The 21,893-nt window shown below is 35.6% G+C and overlaps 2 protein-coding genes across 2 annotated transcripts; both read left to right on the forward strand.

Moving 5' to 3' along the window:
• Positions 1 to 2,335: 2,335 nt before the first annotated feature.
• LOC103556045 (olfactory receptor 1J21-like) lies at positions 2,336 to 3,334 on the forward strand. Its single transcript, XM_008527926.2, has one exon. It carries the CDS (start codon positions 2,336 to 2,338, stop codon positions 3,332 to 3,334), a length of 999 nt encoding a protein of 332 aa, XP_008526148.2.
• Positions 3,335 to 13,206: 9,872 nt separating this feature from the next.
• Positions 13,207 to 16,615, forward strand: LOC103556036 (olfactory receptor 1J21-like). The gene is made up of 3 exons (XM_008527916.2): positions 13,207 to 13,437; positions 15,013 to 15,089; positions 15,663 to 16,615. The coding sequence occupies exon 3, from the start codon at positions 15,677 to 15,679 to the stop codon at positions 16,613 to 16,615; it is 939 nt and encodes a 312-aa protein (XP_008526138.2). The 5' UTR covers positions 13,207 to 13,437; positions 15,013 to 15,089; positions 15,663 to 15,676.
• Positions 16,616 to 21,893: the final 5,278 nt, after the last annotated feature.

Below are 21,893 nucleotides of genomic sequence, written 5' to 3' on the forward strand. Positions count from 1 at the left end.
TTTAAAGAATCCACCTTCTTCATTGTACCTATGTCTTCTAGAGATAAATGGAAGAAGCCTTCTAGGTCCTGTAGCTGAAGGTATATGTCTTCATCGCCCAAGAGGCAATGTCAGAGCAAGAGTAGAATTTATATTCAGTAGTGTAATTGCATGTGTTTATGTGTGTGTGTGTGTGTGTGTGTGTCCAGTCTGTGCTACTGATCCATAACATGGTTCTACCACTCCTCACACCAGGGTATAACAGACTACTCCATGTAGAATAATGTATTTCAAAATGATCCTCTATCTTATTTTTGAGAGGATAGGGGAAAACATATCTCCTCTTGCTTATCTCTTGTCCCCATTGATTCTTGTTGATTTTTCCTCCAAATTTAAACCCAAACTGTAACTATCTTCATCTCTGCTGCCATGATCTATGTGTAAGCAGGTACTATTTTGTACCTAAATTACTGCAATGGCCTCCAGTTAAATTTGTACTGACATTCTTGCCTTGTTATAATCTGTTCTCTACCCAGTAGCTGGCACACTATTTAAAATTTTTCATTCACTCCTTTCCTAAAACCTTTTCATGGGTATTCTATTGGTCTGAGAAGAGAATAAAATCTTTCCATTATAGCAGAAAGAATCTTACATAATCTTGCTCCTAGATAATTCTCCAATCCCATAAGTTTTCCATACTGACCATGCTCCTGAATTTTCTCCTGTACATCATAGTCCTGTTCTCTGCAGACAACCAGAATGCCCATTTTCATAATCTTCACATAACAGGCTCTTATTAAGGACTCATTGTAAAGAACCCATAAGAACAGGCTTCCTCACCACCTTAACCTCTTAAAATTTGACAATGTTTATCAAAATTGTGAATGTATATGTCCTCCAATTCACTTGCTAGGAATTCATCCTATCGATGTATATATATATACACACATATGCCATTGTGAAAAATAGCATATGAATAATGTTATTAATGAAATATTGCTGAAAACAGAAAGATATCAGAAACAACCTAAATGTCCATAAAATACTTAGCACTTTCATTGTGATGAACTGATTATTATTAACGTGGTAATGACTAGCAGCACTGAATGTGTAATTCATCTCAGGTAACAATACCAAATTAACAGGATTTTTAATGTACTGGACTGACTAAGGTGGGAACTGTAGAGACAATTTCAGTCAAATTTGGAGAAGTGGTACATAACGTAAACTTCAGTTAACCCCCAAGACGAATGTTGAGCCCTATAGTGAGACGTGTTCTCAGCTCTCAAAGAGAAAGACTTTTAGATTGAATGTCTTATATATTGTGTGGATTCTAGTTTTTAGTAGATAAACCATCATGTTCTCTTTCTCTATCATTTTGTGAGTGTTTCCATGGGCAACTCTGAGATTAACTGACATGAAGAAGAAAGGGAAATGATAGTATTGGCAAAGTATAAGAAGTGTTATAATATGACAAGAAAAATATCAGTTATTAAGCACTAACATAAAACTTAGGTAAGGAAGTGTGAAAAAGGAGACATTATTTGGTAACATCTGGACAGATACTTAGGAAGAGCTTGTTCTTTGGCAGATCCAGGATATGGCGGGAAAAGCCAAAGTATTTCCCGGTGGTGTGAGAACTTGAATAACAGTGATCTGGTCACAACTGAAGGAATAAGGTGGGAATTTGGAAGACAAGCAGACTTTTTTCTCCACATTCCATAAAAATTCCTTTAGAAAGAGTGACGGTAGATTGAAAACGTTGAAGAGTGGGAAGGAATTGTCTTAAAGGAAGGACTGAAGCCTATGTTACAAGGTATGTCACTAGATCTTTTATGTTATTGACATAGATTCTTGTCCTTAACCCTCTTGCCTGGATCAGTTACATATGTTTCCACTAAGTCTCCAATTCCTGATTTCTGGAACATCCAGAGTAGCCCACTGGGTTGTCTTAGCTTGATTCAATCCATGGAAATAAAACATTAGCTAAAAATTTGTAAGAGGCATGAGAAGGGTTAAGAAAGGCCAACAGACTGGTTGAAGAGCCTCTATTAGCGTTTGTAATAACTGGTTGCTGACTTAGCCTTGCACCACAATTTCCTAATCTCAGATTTCTGTCACGAATTTCTGAACTCCTCAAGTTTGAACCTTATATGATCTCATGATCATTCCAAGATTTCATGGTCTCTCCAAAAGAAATTGTTTTGGTTCCTAGGTGGATGCATGATAACCTGATGTCAGGTTAGGTTTTTAACGTGGTTTTATCCCATTGGTGGGGCAAAAAGAATGAGCTATTCAGGTTAAAATTCATGTATTGACTATTTCAAAACCCTGTTTCCATTATGTGATAGTCGTAATGATTTCTCATTCTTTCACATTTTCATTTCTTTTTTTATCTCCAGCAAAAGAGAATAACATGAGGAGGGATAATCAGAGCAGTGTGTCTGAATTCCTCCTCCTGGGGCTCCCCATCTGGACAGAGAAGCAAGGCATATACTATACTCTTTTTCTGATCATGTATCTGATCACGGTGCTGGGGAACCTGCTCATCATCCTGCTCATTAGGCTAGACTCTCACCTCCACACTGCCATGTACTTCTTCCTCAGCCACTTGGCCTTCACTGATGTCTCTTTCTCATCAGTCACAGCTCCAAAGATGCTCATGAATATGCAGACACAGAGTCAATCTATCTCATATGCTGGGTGCCTTTCCCAGGTGTGCTTCTTCTTATTTTTTGGGTGTCTTGACAGCTTCCTTCTCACATCAATGGCCTATGACAGGTATGTGGCCATCTGTCACCCCCTCCGTTATACCACCATCATGAATCAGGACCTGTGTTTCCTGTTAGTAATGGTGTCCTGGGTCCTATCATGCACCAGTGCCCTTTTGCACACCCTCCTCCTGGTCCGTCTGTCTTTCTGTGGAGACAACACTCTCCCCCACTTCTTTTGTGACCTCTCCACTTTACTTAAGCTGTCCAGCTCAGATACAACAGTCAATGAATTGGTTATCCTTATTGTAGGAGCAGTGGTCATTACCCTGCCATTCATATGTATCCTGGTCTCTTATGGTCACATTGGGGCCACCATCATTAGAGTCCCCTCTACTAAGAGAATCTGCAAAGCCTTGTCCACATGTGGCTCTCACATTTCTGTGGTGTCTCTGTACTATGGAGCAATTATTGGACTGTACTTTTTCCCCTCATCCAGTACCTCCAATGACAAAGATGTCATTGTGTCTTTATTGTACACTCTGGTCACTCCCATGCTAAATCCCTTTATCTACAGTCTGAGGAATCAGGATATGAAAGGAGCTTTGGGGAATATACTAAGTAGAGGAAAATTTTCACCATGATGAGCATTATTTTTCCTATTAATTGGATATAAGACCTGCTCCATCCTGCACATGCAACGTGAGCATCCTTTCCTCTCTGAAAAGCTGCTATTTAGTGAATCTTCATACGGCATTCTTTCTTCACACTCTGTTTTATCTTTCACTTAATTTTGTTCTCTGTTTTGTTTTGTTCATTTTAAGGAGTCATGGGAAAAGTTTATTAAAAACATACCTACACAACTATCCTTTCCTAATTTTTTTTTCTTATTCTTATGGTATCCCTTGTCCTACAAGAATTTAAAATTTTTATGCAGTTACAGCTTTCAGTCTTTTTATTTTTTTGTTATAGTTTACAAATTTTATATAGCTAAGCTTGTCATTTCTCAAGATAACAACAATATTCTATCTTGCAGTTTCATGATTTTATTTTTGTGTTTAATTTTGTAATACACTTAAAATTTATTTTTATGAATGACATTAATTAGATATTGAATTTTATTTCAAAACCCTGTTTCCATTATGTGATAGTCGTAATGATTTCTCATTCTTTCACATTTTCATTTCTTTTTTCTAATTATTGAATTTTATTTTTGTTTCTAACTTCTTAACAATTGTCCAAATTGTGTTTTAGGTTTGTTTATAGAGTTATAGTAACATAGTATGTCACTTTTTCCTCCCTTATATTGAGTGGACCTGGCCACAAATTGAAATGAGATTGCTTTCTGTACAAGGCCAGGAAAATTAACCATACAGGACTGGTACTGGCCTCAGGTGGTGTACTCAAACTTGACTGTAGCCCTCTGTGTCCTAGGATGGCCAACTGGGTGTGAAGCATGGTAGTGAGAGCAGAGATTTTAAAGTGGCTTTCCAAGTGATGATGTGTGTATGGGTGATCAGTCCAATCTGATAAGGGAGGTTCAGCCTTTCAGAGCATGGGACTAATAATGTATAGGCAGAATATCTAGAAATCTAGACAACCTGAATTGAACTCAGGCAGGATTTAGTATAGTTTAACCCAAATGTATCTCAATTTTTAAAAATAATACCTCCCTTCCCTAAGGACATAAATATAGTGTCCTATGTTTCCATCTGAAATGGTAAAGTTTGTCTTCAGTCCATGAGAAATTGCCTCTGCTCAGGGCAAGTCTAGCTAACTTCATTGCTGTAAACTGATACCTGTGACAAATCATTATTTAATTTGATCCTAGTAATTGCTATAAAGGAGGGAATTCATATTAAGAGAGGCTTAGTAAGTTGCCCAGTGCCACTAAACTAGCAATATTTAGTGGAGGTGGGACTCAAATTACTATATGTGTGTGGTCGAACCCTGAGTCCTTGGAGTCATTTGAATATTTTTCAAAATTGAGTAATATTGCTACTCATTTTGCTATAAATTTTATTTAAACTTTAAAAAACATTGAAATAACAAACAAAGGAGGGTGTATAACATATATACAGTTTAAACGTACATGTATATATATATATATATAGTATGTTGCATGTGTATATGTTTATATATATAACATCTAATCACACTTTAAAGAATAATATTAAAAGGAATATGCACTTAACAAATTCTAGGCTCAACCAGTAGAACACTAACAATATTGTTAGGCCCCTTGTGTCTTCTCAATTGTACCTTCCTCTCCTCTTGAAAATACACAGGATCTTTAATATTATCAATATTTCTTTATTTTTCTTTAAAGTTTTAACACTTCTGTGTTGAGCCTTCAATTTTGCCAGCTCTAGAACTGCATATAAATGGAATAATACTGTATTTATTCTTCTAGGCTTTTTTTTTGTTGCCTAATAGTGTCTTTGTGAAATTCACCCACGTTGTATATTATCCCACCGTGAGGCTTTAATACACTATCTGTTCTATTTTCTATGGCTATTTTGCTTGTTTTCATCATTTTGCTATTACAAACAATGCTGCTGCAAATATTCTTGTACATCATCTAGTGCATATGTGCAAGATATTCTGTAAATTCTAGACTCAGAAGAAGAATTACTAGATTGTAGGCACATATGTGTTCAACTTAACTATTGCTGCTAAGCTCCTCACTAAAATAGTTGTACCAAGAAGCCAGAGTGAAATGTCTACATACTGTATGATTTAAACAATATGACATTCTGGAGAAGGCAAACTATAGAGAGAGCAGAAAGATCAGTGGCTACCAGGGGTTCAGGTTTGAGGGGGAGAAGGATAAATAGGTAGAACAAAGGGAATTTTTAGCAAAGGCCAATGAAACTATTCTGTATGATGCTGTAACAGTGGATACCTGTCATTATGTATTTGTCAAAAACCAAAAGAACTGTACAACATGAAAGAGTGAATTCTAGTCAACTATGGGCTTTAGTTAATAATATATTGATTTTAGTTTAATCGTAACAAATGTACCACACAGATGCAAGCTGTTAATAATAGAGGAACTGCGTAGGGGACAGGGAGAAGAATATGAACACTTTTTGCTCGATTTTTCTGTAAATCTAAAACTACTCTGAGAAAGTCTATTATTATTATCATTTTGTTTTTGGTGAGGAAGATTGGCCCTGAGCTAACATCTGTTGCCAATCTTCCTCTTTTTGCTGGAGGAAGATTGTCGCTGAGCTAACATCTGTGCCAATCTTCTTCTATTTTGTATGTGGGACACCACCACAGCTTGGCTTGTTAAGCGGTGTGTAGGTCTGTGCTGGGGATCTGAACCCACAAAGTCCATGAAGTGGAGCTTGCAAACTTAACCACTATGTCACAGGGCCAGCCACTAAAGTCTATTAATTTTTAAAAGTTTTACTAATTCAAATCTCCATCACCTCAGTATGAGAGTTCCTATGAGTATGACAGTTTGCTTCTTCAACAACACTTGGCATTGAGAGATTTCTTAATTTTTACAATTCTGGTGATAGAAAATTATATCTCATTGTGGTTTTACTTTCTGTTTCCCTGATTATTGATGAGGTAGAGCATCTTAGCTTAAGATTATTGGATATTTGTTCCAGCGATTGTCGGCTACCCACCAAAATTTCACGACCTCCTTTGCATGTGTGAAGTTGTCACCAGGAGGCAGCTGCCACATTTTCTACTACTCTAGGTTTAGGTACATGGCACTTTCTCCAAAATAGAAGAGAATGTGTCTTATTTCCTGGCCAGAATTTTAAAGAAGAATGTGTGACTTCTCCTCTATCGTCTGGAAGCAAACTACTTGCTGCCCTGAGAAACAAGTGAACCTGGTCACTGAATCACCACATAGTGAAATGTCATCAACCCACTAGAAGACCCGCACTGGACCAGTAGAGCAGCCATTACTATGTTTATTGATTCAAAATTTTCTTTTGTGAAATACATCGTTATTTCTTTTCCCTGCCTTTTTATTGTTTTTTTTCTTTTTATTTATTATACTGTAAGACAGATTTCATATAATCTGGAAATAAATCCTTTGTCAGTTGCGTATATTGCAAATGCTTTCCATTATTGGAATCTTATTACTTTTGTCTTTTCACTATCTATTAATGTCAATTTTAATGTGATTAAAGATATTGCTGCATTATTTTATGATTTGTAGTCTTGACTTTAACATTCTTCTTTGAGAAAGTCACCTTGAAAATGTCAACCATTCTGTTGTATAGACAACAAGGAAGGGACGTGACATCAGGAAAAGTGCAGAGGCTGAGGAAGTGTGGACTCAGATTTCTCGTCAGAGAAATCTTGAATTTGTGTAAGTAGTAGGAATAGCCCAGTGGAATCCCTTCTAGCACAATTTGCTACAGATAACTCAGCATTAGGTGAGTCCACCTATACTCTTGCTCAAAGGACAGAGTTGTTTAGCAAAGTAACCTACAAGACTGATACAGTACTATAGTGTCAATGTCAGAGTAAATGTCCTTTAAACTCATGGACATTAATATCAATTCAACACAGACACAGACACATACATACACACAAACATCTTATGAGTAACAGCTCACATGTGCAAGGAATTGTCCATCCAGAGTCTGGGGGAAGTTTGTGACCCTGAAAATAGAAGCCAATTGAGTCTCTAGAGTGAAACCCATGTCCTTAACCTAATTCACACTGTGTGATAAGAAGCTAGCTAGATGCCATCAGAATAGAATAACAGAATATCAATAGTATATGCTTTAATAACAACTCAACAAGATCCAGTTTTTAAGGCACTTTGAAGATTTCCATCCTCGATAGGGTTTTGTACTGGCGTTGGATGGTAAATCATGTGCTTTTCAGTGTGGTTTAAACAAAATATATCTGAATTTTTAAAAATAAAAAGAAATGTCCTGTATACAAAATTGATGGTGTCATCTCACAGAGAATTGTTTCAAGTGACTTTGAAATGCAGTAATTTGTGCATTGCAAGTGGGAAAAAGAGACAAAAAGAACCACAAATAAAACCTATTCTGCATTCAGTAATCTTATTGTTGGTAATAAAAATAGTATTATTTTGAAACTATTACATACACAAATATACATATTTAACCATAAAATTATATTAATGTCTTTAGGAAACAAGGTTTTCATTGTAAGGTGTATGTATAAAATTTTGGAAATTAAGTAAAATATTGTCATCGTTAATGAGAAAAAAATGAATAAATAAAAATAAAGGACTTCTCTGTCTCATGTACATAAAGCTAGTATGCTTTCTGATGTAAAGTTTTAAAACTTTGCCTTCAATTCTTGAAAGCCCTTGAAATATATGGAGTTGATTGTTTTTAATGTAGTCTGAGGTAGAATTCGTTTTATTGTTTCTTCATATTAATAATGACGTTTTTAAAGTTAATTAATTTTAAAATGCTTATTTTTTCCCCCACAATTCTGCAATAGATGTCCTTGACTGAAAAGCCAAGTATCAATTTGGTAATTTCATCTGTACTTCAAAAAATAGATGCAGATAAATGATACATAATCTTTAAGTGGAAGCGTATCAGTAGAGATTTGTTCAAGAGAATAGAACAAAAGTGCTTGCTATAGAACTGTTGCAAAAGCTGGGGAGTAGATACCATGTAAACTGCTCTTGAAGATTAAAAATGCTAACACCAAAGATTTCAGCCTAAAGCATAAAATAGATAGTTTCAAAAGGTTAATGGGTAGTAGCTGCAAATCTCAAGAATCACCAGAAAACTCCCCCATGTCTCAGTCTGCAGCATTAATACGGGTGGCTCTTAGGAGCTCAATGGGAAACTACTGTGAATCTCACATCTGCCTATATTTCTGGCTAAATTACCTGCAGAAAGTAATAGCTTCTCCTCCTCTGCCTTCTAAATCTCTCATGAGTTCCTCTCATTAGAAAACATTAAACATGAACTATATGGAAAAGAAAAATCTGGAAGATGTAGGTTCCAGCCTCACCACTACAATGCAGTGGAAGCCTTAGAAGTGGGTGATGATGATGCTAAGTTAACAACAGACTATCTAGTATGGGGCATAAGGACAAGGGGCTGTAAAATGTGCCCCTTCAACAGTTGTAACTTGGCTAGCTCTTATTGACAACCCTTTAACTCTTAGCCATTCCTCTCTTGGTCTAATTTTATGTTTCCTCTCATCTTTCTGTTCAACTGATGGTTCTTTTTCTCCCACCTGTTCTCTGAATTCTGTGTGTTAATGCTCTGCAGTGAAACTACAGGCCCTTCTATCCCCTGGCGATGTTCACTGCAAGCTCATGAGACTTTGGAGCCACTTCCCAGGGCTCTAAGAATGTTTTTAATCTCCATTTTTTCTTTATAACCCTCTCTATCTGCTGCCGATATCAACACTTACTAATATGAGTTTTCATATTACCAGTCAACTTCATTTACTTCGTGTTTGAGAAATTCAGGAGTTACCAAACTGCTATATCTACAAAAGAGTTGAGCAGCTATCACAGGTGACATTCATCAAGCATTTAAATTTATTACACTTCAGCACAATCCTCTTATAAAGGTGTTAATATTTTCCATATTTACAGAGAATCAAACTAAAGCCCAAGGAGATCAATTAAACAGCTGCCTCAAGACTTAACCTCGGACATGTGTGACTTCAAAGAATTATGTGTTTAACCATATTGCTTTACTGCCATTATCCTGACTGCACATATGATTGGCCAGTTTGGCTGTTTTATATATAAAGCTTAGAGTTTGTCCTCTTTTATGTTCCCATTTTGTTTTGTTCTGTTTAGTTCTGGTTAACTCATTCTCATAGCTTTTAGTTTTCAATTGTGTCTGTATTCTTTAATGTGTTCATCTATTCTAATTTGGACTGAAATTTGGTCATTCTCACTTTGGGGCTTGTGTATATACCTAGTAATGGAATTTTTGGGTGAAAATTTATTTATATTTCAATTACCTAATAGATAATTTTTTAAAGGTTAGAAAAAGTGCTTGTAATAGTTTACATTCCTCCCTGTAATATATAAAAAGATGTGGTCCATTTACTCATCAACACCTATAATATCCATTTTTTCCACTGTATACATTCTTATGAAATTGTAGAAGTACTGTGTTGGTGTTTTAATTTACATTTGTCTGAAACTCATGTAGTTTATCTCCTTTGTTTATGCTTATTGGTTGTTTGGGTATCTTCTTTTGTAAATGGTCTGTTCTTAGTTGATTATTGATGTTTTATTGGGTAGTCTGTTTTTTTTTCGTATTGATTTCCAGGAATTCTTTATGTATCATTGATATAAGCCTTTTCCTGGATATTTATGGAGAATTTATTCTTTCTTTATGTGGCTTACTTCTTCATAATATTAATGAGTCTTTTGATGAGCAGAGTTTATATATCTTAATGTAGTCATATGTAGAAATTTGTTTTCCTATGTGGCTAACACTGTGTTTATTTAAGGAATTTTTGTCTACCAAAAGATCTTAAAGATATTCTCCTAAGTTTTTATCTTAAAAATTCTTATTTTGCCTTTAACATGTGTATATAAAGTCCATCTGGGTTCACTTTTGGTATGTTTCAAGATAAGGACACAAATTAATTTTCTTCCTTAAGGTTATCTGATAGATATACAACAATTCACTAAAAATTCTATCCTTTCTCCATTCCACTGCACTGCTGTCTTTGTCATAAATCAAATGACTGAATATAAGTTAACTTGGCTATTTTTTACTCTTGCATTTCTATCTGAATTTCAGATTTTGACTGACGATTAAAAACAAAACTTTTGATTTTTTATTTGGCATAGTGCTCAACATATAAAACAGCTTAGAGAGAACTGCCATTTTAAAAATATTTAATCTTCAATCTGGGAACATGTTACATATCTTCGGTTATTTATATCTTCTTATTTTCTTTCAGTATATTTTGTAGTTTAAGGAGGACTTACACATCTTTTATTAAACTTTTCCTAAGTATTTCATGTATTTGTGCAATTTAAAAATGGTGTAATCATTTAAATTTCGTATTCACTTTTTTCTACCATATAGAAACATAGTTGACTTTCTATGTCAAAGTCAATATATAACTTTGCTAAATTTACTTGTTTATTCTTATAATTTGTCTATATGTTGTTTTGGATATTTTAGGTAAATCATAATATTATTAGTGAGTAGTCAATTGAGTTCTAACTTCTCAATGCTTGGATTATTTATTTTTTATTTGCTTAATTTACTGATTAAGATTTCTGATAAAAATCTTTTATTTTTGCGACTTTATATAATAAAGTTTACCTCAATGATTTTTAGTAAATATGCTGATTTGTAATCTAGAAGAAATTGTTAAATTCCCAGAAATATACAACCTACCAAGACTGAACCATGAAGAAAGAGAAATCTTGAAGAGACAAATAACAAATAATGGAGACTGAATCAGTGATTGTAAACTTCCCAACAAAAAAATCTCACAACCAGATGGTTTCACTGGTGAATTCTATGAAATATTTAAAGGAGAATTGATAGTAATTCTTTTAAAATTCTTCCAAAAGTTGAATAAGAGGGAACATTTCCAAACTCATTTTATGAGATGAGCAATACCCTGATACCAAAGCCAGTCAAAGACACTACATGAAAAGAAAATTAAAGGCTGATATTCTGATGAACATACATGCAAAAATCCTCAACAAAGTACTAGCAAACCAGAGGTGGCCTGGTGGTGTAGTGGTTAAGTTCATGCACTCCACTTTGGCGGCCTGGGGCCATGGGTTTGCATCCTGGGCACAGACCTATACACTTCTCATCAAGCCATGCTGTGGCGACATCTCACATATGAAATAGAGGAATATTGGCACAGATGTTAGCTCAGGGATAATTTTCCTCAGGCAAAAATAGGAAGATTGGCAACAGATGTTAGATGAGGGCCAATCTTCCTTACACACACACACACACACTCACACACAAATACTAGCAAACTAAATTCAACAGCACATTAAAAGGTTCATACTCCATGATCAAGGGTAATTTATTTCTGGGATGCAAAGATGGTTTAATATATGCAATCAATTAATGTGATACACCATATTAACTGAATTAAGTGTAAAAACCACATGATCATCTCAACAGTTGCAGAAAAAACATCTGACAAAATTCAACACGTTTTCATGATAAAAACTCTCAAAAACTAGGTATAGAAGGAACTTCAACATAATGAAAGTTATACGTGAAAAGCCAGAACTAATGTCACACTTCATTGATATGGCATTCATTGATATGGCATATACTTGCTCTACCATATTCCTTATGTAAAAATACCATAATTTATTTGTTTTTGGATTTTTTTCATTTTTTCTGCTATTATGAGCAATGTTGCTATGAACCTTCTTATTTTTGTCTCCAGTTGTACATGTGCAAAACTTCTTTAGGATATAAATCTGAGAAAGGAATTGCATGGTCCAAGGCACATTTTCAACTGTAAAACATAATGCCATATTGTTTCCTATTAGAAGAGAATAAGTCTTCCAATTAATATACACTATGGACAATGAACAGCAGTTCTAACTTAAATTTTCCAATCTATTAATATAAAATGGAAATTTATTGAGGTTTTATTTGTCTTCTCTGATTATTATTGAGGTTGACCATCTTTTTATGTGATTATTAGCCCATTTGAGTTTCTTTTCTCTGAAACACCCGTTAATCTCATTTTGCCTATTCTTCATTTTTGTGTATATGAATGTACATTTATTTTTGTTTTTAAATTATAAGATATATAGGGGGCATATTTTGAAGAGCGTTCAGAAAAATGATAGGGACTGGGATAACAGAGGATAAAGATGAAGGACTCTAGGAAATGGTATCTAGTACCTGGGGAAATAGTAATGTCATTTCCTAATTCAAAGAGACACTTTTTGTTATACTGTTTAATAAAATAAGAAATCCTGCAGAGTCACAGTCATGCATGTAAGAAAAGAGGGAGGTGCAAGTGATGTTCTTCTGGTTGGAGAAGGAAGTCTTGTCAACTATTGACTTTTAGGAACACAGGTCTGTCAATTGTAGCATTATAATCAGAGCAACAGATTATCATCCATGAGCCACAGGATCTGGAAACCACTTCTGAAATCTAAGTAGCTTACAAGACTCTTCATTCAAGCAGCAGTTCCAGATTGATTTTAACACAAAATAGAAGAAATAAATAGCACTTTTGAGTATTCAAACATCTTTTCCTCAAATAACGAGCACATGATATTCATTTCCTACCTAGCTTCAAAAAAAGTGGAGTTGGAGACATACACAATAAATTTGAATCAATTTCTAAGAGATTTAGTGGAAAGCATCTCTTGAATGGTTATTCTATGGTATTGTGAGAAAGTTACACCAAGAGAATGCTGACTCCATAGTCTTTTGAGCAGGAGACCAGTTTTTATAGAAACTGTGATTCGTTCCTCAGGGCCCAGGTGTGGTGATAGGATTTAAAGTCCTTTAATCTTTTGTTCAGAAAGTGAAAGTGTTAGAGTGTTTCTGATGTTCTTGAAATAACATTGGGTTCACAAACAAGAGACTTGTGCTGACACACTCAATCTCTGCCTTGGTTTATTATGGATTCTGAATCACAATTTCCCCAGTGCCTCAAGATGGCAAAAAGCTTTGTGAATCAGCAAATTCCTAGCAGCTGCTTTGCGGTTATTATCAGTATTCCTCCAAGGGTGAACTTTCCTGTGACCTACTATCAACAAACAGTTCTTCCCTCAAGGGAACTAAAGGTAACAAAGCAATTATTTCCTGTTTGTCTCTAATTTGGAGCTAGAGGTGGAGAGTTGCCCCCCGCCAGGTCCTCTCCATGTTTCATAAAGTTAGAATTCATGCTCGTTGCCCAGGAGTTATAAATAAGTGTGTGTCCATATATCTATCTTATTTGGTTTTGAGCTGATAATGCTTCTCCCTGATTGCAATGCTTCTTTGACACCCTTAGAGACTCCACCTGCATCATTGTGTCCTGTGTCTTCTAGAGAGAAATGGGAGAGTCTTCCCAGGCCTTGTAGCTGAAGGTATATGTGCTCATCACTTAAGAGGCAATGTAGAGCAGGAGTAGAATTTATATTCAGTGGCATGATTGCATATGTTTGCGTGTTGATGTGTGTGTGTGTGTGTGTCCAGTCTGTGGTACTTATTCCTAACATGGCTCTTCCACATCTCACACCAGGAAATAAGCTGTAAGAATAGAATAAAGACATTGCATTATAGTAGAAAAGGCCTTTTGTAAACTGACTTCTAGATAATTCTCCAACCTGGTAACTTTCCCATGCTGACTATGATCCTGAATTTTCTTGGTTCCTCAAACACGATAGCCCTTGTCCTCTGCAAACAACTAGAAACCCTATTTTTATGATCTTCACACAAAAGGCTTTTACTGTTTAGGATTCATTTTAAAGACCCTATTAGGACAGGCTTCCTCACCACCTTAGCCTCTTGTAATTTAACAATATCTATCAAAATTGTGAATCTATATATCTTCCAATTCCATTTCTAGGAATTTGTCCTACATATATATGTGTTAGGTTGAAAAATGGCATATTAAAATGTTATTAATGAAATACTGCTAGAAATAGAAAAATATTAGAAACAACCTAGATATCCATCAGAGAGCTAGTCGGCACTTTCATTGTGAGAAACTGATTCTTACTAACATGGAATTGACTAGCAACACTGATTGTGTAATTCAGGTAAGAATATTAAATTAACAAGATTTTTAATGTAGTGGACTAAATAAGGTAGGAGTTGTAGAGATAATTTCAGTTAAATTTGGAGACTTGCTACATAATGTAAACTTTAGTTAACCTCCAAGATGAATGGTGAGTTCTGTAATGAGACATGTTCTAAGCTCTCAAAGAGAAAAACCTTTAGATTGAACATCTTTATATAGTATGTGGATTCTATTTTGTAGTAGATAGACCATCATGTTCTCTTTCCCTGTCATTTTGTGAGTGTTCTCATGGCCAAGTCTAAGACTAACTGACCTGAAGAAGAAAGAGAGAGAAATGATAGGAAGAGCAAAGAATTAGAAGCGTTGGAATATGACAAGAAAAATATCAGTTATGAATCACTGGCATAAAACGTAGGTTAGGAACTGTGAAAAAGGAGACATTATTTGGTGACATCTGAACAGACACAAACAGCTTATTCTTTTGCAGATCCAGGATATGAGTGGAAAAGCCAAAGTATTTCCTGGTGTTCTAAGAACTTGAATAAGAGTGATCTAGTTAGAATTTAGAGAAAAAGATGGGAATTTGGAAGAGAAACATATTTTTTCTCTACATCCCATGAAAATTCCTTTACAGAGAGTGCTGGTAGACTGAAAACATTTAGGATTGGGAAGGAATTTTCTTAAAGGAAGGACCGATAGCCAAACTGCAAGGTATGTCACTAGATCTTTTATGTTACTGACATAGATTCTTGTCCCTAATGCTCTTGCCTTGACCAGCTACATATGATGTTCCCACCAAGTCTCGAAATTCTGATTTCTGGGAAATCAGAGAAGCCCACTGGATCATCCTATCTTGATCCAATCCACAGAAATAAAGCATTAACCAAAACATTTGTCAGAGGCATGGGAAAAGTTAAGAAAGGCCAACAGACCAATTGGAGAACTTCTACTAGAGTTTCTAACAAGTGATTACTGACTTAACCTTGCACCATAATTTCCTAACCTCAGATTTCTGTCATGAACTCCTGGCCTCCTCATTGCAACCTGTTCTGATCTCATCATCATTCTGATGTTTCATGGTTTCGCCAAAAGAGATTATTTTAGTTCCTAGATTGATGCATAATAACCTGATGACAGATCATAACTAGCCCATTAGTGGAGTAAAAGCATAAGCTATTCAGGTTAAAATTCCTGTACTGACTAGTACAAAACTATGTTTCCATTATGTGATGGTCATAATGACTTCTCATTCTTGCACATTTCCATCTCTTTTTTTATCTCCAGCAAAAGAGAAGAACATGAGAAGGGATAATCAGAGCAGTGTGTCTCAGTTCCTCCTCCTGGGACTCCCCATCTGGACAGAGAAGCAAGGCATATACTATACCCTTTTCCTGGTCATGTACCTGACCACAGTGCTGTGGAATCTGCTCATCATCCTGCTCATCAGGTTGGACTCTCGCCTCTACATCCCCATGTACTTCTTCCTCAGCCACTTGGCCCTCACTGATGTCTCTTTCTCATCAGTCACAGCTCCAAAGATGCTCATGAATATGCAGACAAACAGGCAATCCATCTCATATTCTGGGTGCATTTCCCAGGTGTATTTCTTCTTGCTGTTTGGAGGTCTTGACAGCTTCCTTCTCACATCAATGGCCTATGACAGATATGTGGCCATCTGTCAACCCCTCCACTACACCACAATCATGAGTCAGAACCTGTGTTTCCTGCTAGTAACTGTGTCCTGGATCCTATCCTGCACTAATGCCCTTTTGCACACCCTCCTCCTGGTCCGTCTTTCTTTCTATGGAGACAACAGTCTCCCCCACTTCTTTTGTGACCTCTCCGCTTTACTTAAGCTGTCCAGCTCAGATACCACAGTCAATGAGCTAGTTATAGTCACTGTAGGAGTGGTTGTCATTACCTTGCCATTCATATGCATCCTGGTCTCTTATGTTAGGATTGGGGCCACAGTCCTTAAAGTCCCCTCCACCAAGGGAATGTACAAAGCCTTCTCCACATGTGGCTCTCACCTCTCCGTGGTGTCGCTGTACTATGGAGCAATTATTGGACTGTACTTTTTTCCCTCATCCAGTAACTCCAATGAGAAGGATGTCATTGTGTCTCTCTTGTACGCTCTGGTCACTCCCATGCTAAATCCCTTTATCTACAGTCTGAGGAATCGGGATATGAAAGGAGCTCTGGGGAATATACTCAGTAGAGAAAAATTTTCACCATGATGAGCATTTTTTTTTCCTATTAAGTGCATATGAGATCTGCTCCATCCTGCATGTGTAACATGAGCATCCGCTCCTCTCTGAATAGCTGCTTTTTAGTGAATCTTGATGTGGCATTTTTCCTTCAGTCTCTGTTTTGGCTCGGACTTAGTTTTCTCCTCTGTTTAGTTTTTGTTCATTTTAGAGAGTCATGGGAAAGGTTTATTAAAAATATAAGTACACAACTACCCTTTCTTAAATCTTTTTTCCTTTTCATATGGTATTCCTTGCCCTACAAGTATTTAAAATTTTTATGCAATCTCAGCTTTCAGTCTTTTATTTTCTTTTTCAGTTTACAACTTTTACATAGCAAAAAGTTTTTCTCTTCTCAAGATGAGAAGACTATTCCTCCTGGAAGATTCTTGATTTTATTTTTGTGTTTTTTTTGTAATACATTTGAATTTATTCTTATGAATGATATTAATTAGAAATTGAGTTTTATTTTTCTTTCTAATTTCTTATCAATTGCCCAAATTTTGGCTGCAGTTATGTTTATAGCATTATGGTAATGCTGTATGTCATTTTTTCCCCCTTAAATTGAGTGGACCTGGCCACATATTGAAATGAGATGGCTTTCTGTAAAAGGCCTGGAAAATTGTACAGACAGGACTGGTACTGGCTCCATGTGGTGAACTCAAACTTGACTGTAGCCCTCTGTATCCTAGGTTGGCCAATTGGGTGTGAAGCATTGTAGTGAGAGTGGAGAGTTTAAAGTAGCTTTCCAAGTGATGATGTGAGTATGGGTGATCAGTCCAATCTGATAAGAGAGATTCAGTGTTTCAGGATATGGGACTAAGAATGTCTAGTGAGAATATTGGGAAACCTAGGAAACCTGAATTGAACTCAGGCAGGACTTAGTGTAGTTTAATCCAAATGTATCTGAATTCCAAAAACAAGTGCTTCCCTGCCCCACATTCATGAATATAGTGTCCTACATTTCCGAATGAAATGGTAAAGTTTTGTCTTCACTCCTTGAGAAACTAGCTCTGCTGATAGCAAACATAGCTAACTTCATTGCTATAAGCTGATACCTGTGACAAATTTTCTGTAACCATTATTTCATTTAACCTTAGTAATTGGTATAAAGGAGGGAATTCATATTAAGAGAGGCCACTAAGTTGCCCAGTGCCACTAAACTAGCAATATTTAGTGGAGGTGGGACTCAGACTACTCTACGTGTTAAATCAAATCTTGAGTCCTTTAAATAACTTGAATATGTTTCAAACTTGAGCAATATTTTTACCCAGTTTACTTGGAAATTTTATTTAAACTTTTAAAAAATATTATAAATATTATACAAATAAAAGAGTGTAACAACATTCATACAGTATAAATATATGTGTGTATTTATATACATATTTATAGTATGTTGTTTGTGTATATATAGGTTCATATGTGTTTATATTTATGACATCTAATCACACATTAAAGAATAATATTAAAAGAAATACTCACTTAGCCATCTTTAGGCTTTTACTAGTAGAAAACTAACAATATCGTTAATCTTCTGTGTCTCCTCCTCGATTGTATCTTCTGCTCCTCTTGAAAATACCCAGTATCTTTAATAGTTTCAATATTCTCTTATTTTTCTTTAAAGTTTTAACCATTCTATGTTGATTCTTCAATTTTGCCTGCTCTAGAACTGCATATAAATGGAATAATGCTTGATTTTTATAGGCTTTGCTTTTTCTGTCTAATATTATCCTTGTGAACTTCATCCATATTGTATAATATTCCACTGTGAAGCTGTAACACATTTGTCTGGTCTATTTTCTTTTTTAAATTAAAAAATAATTAGTTAATTAATTAATTTATTTTTCAGATGTACGTCATAATATATTTCGAATTCTGTGTAGATTACATCATGTTCACCACCCAAAAACTAATTATAGACCATCTCCTCACATGTGAGCCTAATCACCCCTTTTGCCCTCCCCCTTCCCCTATGGTAACAACCAATCCAATCTCCAATGCTATGTGTTTGTTTGTCGTTGTTTTTATCTTCTATTTATGAGTGAGACCATACGGTATTTGACTTTCTCCCACTGACTTATTTCACTCAGCGTAATACCTTCAAGCTCCATCCATATTGTCACAAATGGCCAGATTTCATCATTTCTTATGGCTTAGTAGTATTCCATCATGTATAAATACTACATCTTCTTTATCCATTGGTCCCTTGATGGGCACCTAAGTTGCTTCCAAGTCTTGGCTATTGTATATAATGCTGCAATGAACATAGGGGTGCAAGTATCTTTATGCCTTTGTGTTTTCAAGTTCTCTGGGGATAGCTGGATCATATGGTAGATCTATTCTGAATTTTCTTAGGATACTCCATACTGCTTTCCGTAGTGGCTGCACCAGTTTGCACTCTCAACAGCAGTGAACAAGGGTTTCCTTCTCTCCACATCCTATCCAACATTTGTTGTTTCCTGTCTTGTTAATTATAGCCATTCTGCGTCTGGTCTATTTTCTATGGCTATTTTGTTTGTTGTCAGCGTTTTGCAATTACAAACAACACTGTTCCAAGCACTCTTTTCCATCATCTACTCATGTATGCAACTCATTCTGTAAATTCTATACCCAGAAGAAGAATTACTGGATTGTAGGCATGTGTATGTTCAACTTAATATCGCTGCTAAGCTCTTCTGTAAAATAGTTGCAGCAAGAAGCCAAAGTGAAAAGTCTACATACTGCCTGATTTCAAGGATATGATATTCCGGAGAAGGAAAACTATAGAGACAGCAAAAAGTTCAGTGGTTTCCAGGGGTACAGGTCTTGATGGGAAGAAGGATAAATAGGTACACCAAAGGGGATTTTTAGGGCAGTGACAGTGTTCTGTATGATGCTGTAACAGTGGATACATGTCCTTATGAATTTGTTAAAAAACAAAAAAATGTACAACATAAAGAATGAATTCTAATGTTAACTGTGGACTTTAGTTAATAATATATCAATGTTAGTTGAATTGTAACAAATGTACCACATAGATGCAGGATGTTAATAATAGAGGAACTGGGTAGGGGTAGGAGAGAAGTATATGGAAACTTTCTGCTAATTTTTATGCAAACCTGAAACTGCCCTAAGAAACAAAGTCTATTAATTTTTAAAAAGTTATAGTAATTTAAATCTCCGTCACCTGAGTATGAGAATTCCTATTACTTTACTTCTTCAACAATAATTGACATTGACAGATTTCTTAATTTTTGCAATTCTGGTGAATAGAAACTGATATCTCACTGTGGTTTTACTTTCTATTTCTCTGATTATTTATAAAGGAGAGCATCTCAGCCTATGTTTATTGGATATTTGTGGCAGAGATGGCTGGCTGTCCACCAAAATTTCATGACCTCATTCCCACGCGAGAAGTTGTCACTGGGAGGCAGCTGCCACATTTTCTACTAATTTAGGTGTAGGTGCATGGCATCTTCTCTCCAGTCAAAGAGAATGTGTCTTATTTCCTGGATGGAATTTTAAAGAAAAATATGTGTCTTTTCCTCTATTGTCTGGAATCAAATTACCTGCTGCCCTGAGAGAGAATTGAACCCGGTCCCTGAATTATCACACAGTGAATGCCATCAACCCTCTAGAAGACCGTCACTGCCCCACTGGAGCAGCCATCGCTATCCTTATTGATACAAAATTTTCTTTTGTGGAATATAAGATTATTTCTTTTCCCTACTTTTTTATTAGCTTTTAAAAAATTTATTGTATTGTAGGACAGACTTCATATAACCTAGAAATAAATACATTGTCAGTTGTATATATTGCAAATGCCTTCCATTATTGGAAGCTTATGACTTTTTTTTACTATCTGTTATTGTCAATTTTAACGTGATTAAAGTTATTAATGCATTATTTTATTTGAGTTCTTGACTTCAATGTACTTCCTTGAGAAAGCCACCTTGAAAACAACAATCATTGTCTTTTAGAAAACAAAGAAGGGATGTGACAGCAGGAAAAGTGCAGAGGCCAAGGAAGGGTGGCCTCAGATTTCTTATCAGAGGGAACATCTTGAATTTATGTAAATAGTAGGAATACTTGGTGGAATGCCCTCTAGCACAGTTTGCTACAGATAACACAGCATTAGGTGTGTCCACCCTGTACCCTTGCTCAAAAGATAGAGTCATTCAGCAAAGTAACCTACAGGACTGATACAGCACTGTAGTGTCACTATCAGAATAAATGTCCTTTAAACTCAGAGATATTAATATCAACTCAACACACACACACACACAAATACCTTATGACTAACAGCTCATAAGTGCAAGTCATTGTCCAGAGTCTGAGTGAAGTTTGTGACCTTGGAAAATAGAAGCCAATTGAGTCTCTGGAGTGAAACCCATGCCCCTGACCTAATTAACACTGTGTGAATAGAAACTGAGATACATGTCATCAGAATAGAATAATAGAAGATCAATACCATATGCTTTGGTGACAACTCAACAAGATCCAGTTATTATAGCACTTTGAAGATTCCATTCCCCGATAGGGTTTTCTACTGACATGAGCTAGTAAATCATGTTCTTTACAGTGTGGTTTAAGCCAAACATATCTGAATTTTTAAGAAGAAAAGAAGGGGCTTCTCTGTCTCATGTACATAAAGATAGTGTGCTTTATTTTTTTATGTAAAATTTTAAAACTTCCTTCAGTCCTTGAAACATGTGAGTTGAGTGTTTTTAATGTATGAGGTAGAGATTCACTTTGTTTCTTCATATGAATAATGAAGTTTTTAAAATTAATTAATTTTAAAGGGTTTATTTTTCTCTACTACTCTGCAATTGATAAAAGTAATAATTAGATAATTTCATGTGTACTCCAAAAAATAAATACAGATAAATGATGAGTAATCTTTAAGTGGAAGTATATCGGTAAGGATTTGTTCAGGAGAGTAGAACAAAAGTGCTTGCTGGTAAAACTGTTGCAAGGGCTGGAGGAAAGAGGTCAAGGAACTTACCTCTGAAGATTAAGAAAGCTAAAACAAAAGATTTCAGCCTAAAGTCTAAAACAGTTAGTTACAAAAGATTGATGAGTAGCAGCTGCAAAACTCAAAAATCACTGAGAATCTCCCCCAAATTTCTTAATCTGCAGCAGTAATGCAGATAGCTCTTAGGAGCTCAATTGCAAACTACTGTGAATCTCACATCTGCCAATACTTCTGGATATAATTGCCTCCAGAGAGTAATGTCTTCCCCTCTGCCTTCTAAATCTCTCATGAGTTTCTCTTATTGGAAAATATTAA

Source organism: Equus przewalskii, chromosome 26 (genome assembly GCF_037783145.1).
Source record: "Equus przewalskii isolate Varuska chromosome 26, EquPr2, whole genome shotgun sequence".
Lineage (NCBI taxonomy): Eukaryota > Metazoa > Chordata > Mammalia > Perissodactyla > Equidae > Equus > Equus przewalskii.